General features: G+C 30.4%; 1 protein-coding gene across 1 annotated transcript in view; it reads left to right on the forward strand.

The window, feature by feature from the left end:
• The first annotated feature begins 487 nt into the window (after positions 1–487).
• LOC106466284 (cytoplasmic protein NCK1-like) overlaps positions 488–4,214 on the forward strand; it is a 12,376-nt gene continuing 8,649 nt past the window's right edge. The window contains exon 1 of the mRNA XM_013926555.2: positions 488–709. Coding sequence (XP_013782009.1) covers positions 691–709 — 19 coding nt within the window. The 5' untranslated portion in view covers positions 488–690. The remainder of the gene's footprint in view (positions 710–4,214) is intronic.

A 4,214-nucleotide genomic window follows, 5' to 3' on the forward strand; every position in this document is an offset into this window, starting at 1 on the left:
GGAAAGAATAAACCAGTTTTATTAAGTAAAGGCTTGTGTCGCGTAAGTTTCGTCGGTACGAAGTTACGGAAAATTAGTTAATTAAAAAACGGAGACGTAACAATATTATGATCTGGAATATTTAGACTATTACTTTTTTTAGGTACAATAAATTATATTGCACTATATTTTGAAGTTTCGATGAACTAAAAAACATTTACATCTTTTCTTGAACATTTTTAACATACTGAATGAAAATAAAATAATCCATCAAGCCATCGATAAACTCTACACTATCTCGTGAAGAAAACAGACATAAAAAATACTTAATTCAATTTCCATACAAATATGGTATTGAATAGTAAGTATTTTGTGGTCAAGCAAACAATAATTGAAACAGGTGATTTACTCCTGCTTTCTTACCGTTGGAGATCCCGTGTTACACGAGAATTAACGTGGTGTATATATCTGTGGGTTGAGGATAAAATATTAATTTACCGTTTGTACTCTTCGTTGGTTGTTATTTTGTAGGCTTAGTTACGTCTAATGTGTAAATGTATAGGTAGCTTTGTTTTCTCATTTATTTACACAATTTCTGTATAATGTACTGTTAAGAAACATTTTGGTTGAAAAGGTTTTTGGCCTTTTCATCAAACAGTTTTATTTTGGAATGAAACTAATTAAGAAATATAAAACAGTGACTTAGCGACGATGTCCAATCCAAAAATGGGTAAGATTCTCAGAACTAAGTTACATGTTTCGTATTTAAAATCACGCCCAATCGCATACATAGTTTATGATCAGTTATGTACGTTGACTGAGCGTAAAGGCTAAAGCACAAAAATGTGATATTCAAAGGGGTTTCATATTTGTGCTTGTTATAATCCTTTTAAATTGAATACTTTACCTTATGAAACAAATTTTTTTAATGTCATTATAAATATTTGTTCAAAAGTCGTAATTTGATATAGCTCGTACTAGTACGGAGTACTAGTAACTTGTGGGTCGAATTCAGTATTACTATTAGGCCTAACAGTAACATTAAGCTTTGGAAAAATATCCAACGTGTGGCGATGAACATAGACTTAGTATTTTCAATTACGTTATCATTTCGAATGAATCGTGATGAAAATATCTAAAAAGTGATTTTAAAAGGTGAATTTATTAGACTAAAAGGTTTATAAACAAGTTTTGTGTTGTTACTGTTAGATTGGAAAAATGAGGATTGATGGACACTCTTGTCTAAGTAATAGTAATACTAATTAGTATTGATAATACAAATATAAAGCTCATTAGAAATAGAATAAGAATTAATGTTTTTACAATTCAGAATTTATGCACACTGGCAATGTATAAGTGATGTAAATGTGAAAGTGCCGTTATTTTTGTTCATTTATTTTAAAATCATGTTAATGACAATAAATACTGACCATTTTCTTTTAACTTGTAAAATAAGTGACAGTTTACAGGCTTAACTAATCTTGAATTACGACCTCTGTTTATGAATGAGTAAGGTCTTATATGGAGACTGTTTATTAGCACTTTCTAAGATCTTGAACTAATTTGAGTGGATTGCTATGTCATACTTGCCTAGTGTCAGCAGTTTTCTTGTCATCAAACTAATGTTATATTCCTTATAATAAATTTATAAACTACATTGGCTGTTTTCAGGGATGCATGGGTAGTAAAATTTGGCCGAATACCTTGTCCGGATACCCAGTCAGTAAGCTGCGGCTGGAACCAGGTTCTCTCCTTGTCCCCCCCCCCCCAAAGAACAATGTACACAAAAACTAGAAACAAAAACAAAAAATTGACGTTTATTATATCTAACCGAATAATCACCAACAGAACATTGAAGTTTTACTTTCAACTTTCAGTACCTATCCCCAACTTCTCAAACCCTAACTCCTATTGTTCTCAAAACTCTCACCTTCACCAGAAATCCAATTCTCAAGCCATGCCTGTTATTAACCCCTATTGTTCTCTGAATCCCCGAAATTCAGTGAGTGGTCAGTTTTTGTTGTTCAGAACACATTTTTTTAATAACTAAACAAATTATTGACTGTAACTTTCAGTACCACAGTAGTTGCCACAAAGATTAGGGCTTAGATGCCTAACTTCGACACTCAGCCAGAGCCGAGTATTAATGGGTAGCCCAATACCCGGCCTGGGCCGAATATCTGGCTGGGTACTCATGCATCCTTAATGTTCTTTATACCTGAATAAATACTGCAGATAAAATCCAGGTTTCAAAATACATCAGAGTTGTATATGTGGATACACTACAAAGTAGGATACATAAATGTTTTTTTTTACTATACAGAGAATACTTTTCAAAAGATTACAAGGTTATATAAACTGAACATATAGGTACTTCTATTTTTGATTCTTACTAGTTTCATTTGTTTAAATAATCATAAATTATTTGACCAATCAGATAAATAGCAAAGTAATTTTTGTGTAGAAGATTTCTGATGCTGTACAGTGTTTAATGCAAACATTCATAGGTATATGAGCAAAAGAACATGCTAATTTAAGAATGCCTAATATGTTAAGTGTATTGGAGCATACCCTAGGTTAGTATTAGTTAATATTAAAGATTAGGTAACTGCTCAGGAGTATTTTGTTTAAGTACTAGTACTACTAATAATGGAAATATAATATTGAAAATATAATAATGGATTAGAAGTTTGACTTCCAGGTAATGATTGGTGATATCAACAAATCCAAATATAACTTTCTTGTCTGTGTATTGAATAACAATGTATATAGTGCTGTATGCAGGAAGATTACTGGTGTTTTGGGATTGATAGATAAGTTACAGATTTAGTGAGAAATAACTAAATATTTTTTAAAAGTCATAGCATTGGTTAATTAATATATAAAACATATGCATGGAATGATCTCTACATTTAATAATGTTTCTTTTAATTATGTTAAATACTTCTCCTTTATCTGTATTGGTTTGGTCAAATTGACCGACCTTGCAACCACTCTGTATCAAACAAGTAACCATGAAACTGTATGTACTATAACTTTTAATATTGTAAGTGTATCTGCACAAAATTTGGCTGTTTCATTATGTATTTTTATGAAAAAATTTGTGTCAATTTATGTAGTCAGACTGACTAGTCTGAGTGCAAGGTGGTTTTCATGTCAAGAGTAAAACTTTATTTCATCTTAGTCTTCAAATTTCACTTGCATACCCTCTAGAACTTCCTGAATGAATATCAAAAGTTGTTTTTATCTAAAACTTCATTTTCTCTACTATCATACTATCACTTGCATACCCTCTAGAACTTCCTATATGAATATCAAAAGTTGTTTTTATCTAAAACTTCATTTTCTCTACTATCATACTATCACTTGCATACCCTCTAGAACTTCCTGAATGAATATCAAAAGTTGTTTTTAATCTAAAACTTCATTTTCTCTACTATCATACTATACAGACTTGATCAGTTTGACTGACCTTGTACCCACCAACAAAAATGCAAAATCTGAATTACCTTTTTTTCATTGTTACTTTGTAATAGATAATTACACTATTTTATTTTTACAGTTTAAGTTAGAAGATTTTATTTTTTTTTACTTTTGACTGTCTCAGACTATAGTGATAGTTATTATGCCATGCAGCATTGTGTGAATAATGAATCCAGTTATCAGCATGCTTGTGTTGAATTACAAAACCATGTTCACACTCGGTGCATGCTATCATTAATCACGAATATTTTATTTATTTCATTAAAAAATTATAACAAGTTTTTAATTTTTATATTGTAGTTACTTTTATAACAATAAATAAAGAATATACATAAAAAAAAATGAAATTTAGTAATTAGATCTGAAATTCTTTTCTTTAAGATCTTGCACTTAATCCAAGTCAGTGTCAAAGCTTGGCTCTAATTTAAAGTAACAATAATGTGGTTTCAGAAATTCTTTTAATTTTAAATATCTAACTTAGAATATCAAATATTTCTACAGATGTAAAATAGAATGTCCTAAAACTAATATAATTTATCTGACTTTCTAACTAAGATAGAAATGGAGTAAAGTAACTCCCATACTTGGTCAAGCAGAGTTCCAACCATGTGAAACAAAGAAAATTGTGTCAAAATGTTCCACTCTGCTTAGTCCTCAGTCTTTAGACACCATAGTTGTAAGTTACAGATAACACAATATCAAATGTCAGAGAAAATTTATGATGATCTTAGAGAGCAGGATACTCTGTGAGG

This window comes from Limulus polyphemus, unplaced genomic scaffold (assembly GCF_000517525.1).
Source record: "Limulus polyphemus unplaced genomic scaffold, Limulus_polyphemus-2.1.2 Scaffold73, whole genome shotgun sequence".
NCBI classification, from domain to species: domain Eukaryota; kingdom Metazoa; phylum Arthropoda; class Merostomata; order Xiphosura; family Limulidae; genus Limulus; species Limulus polyphemus.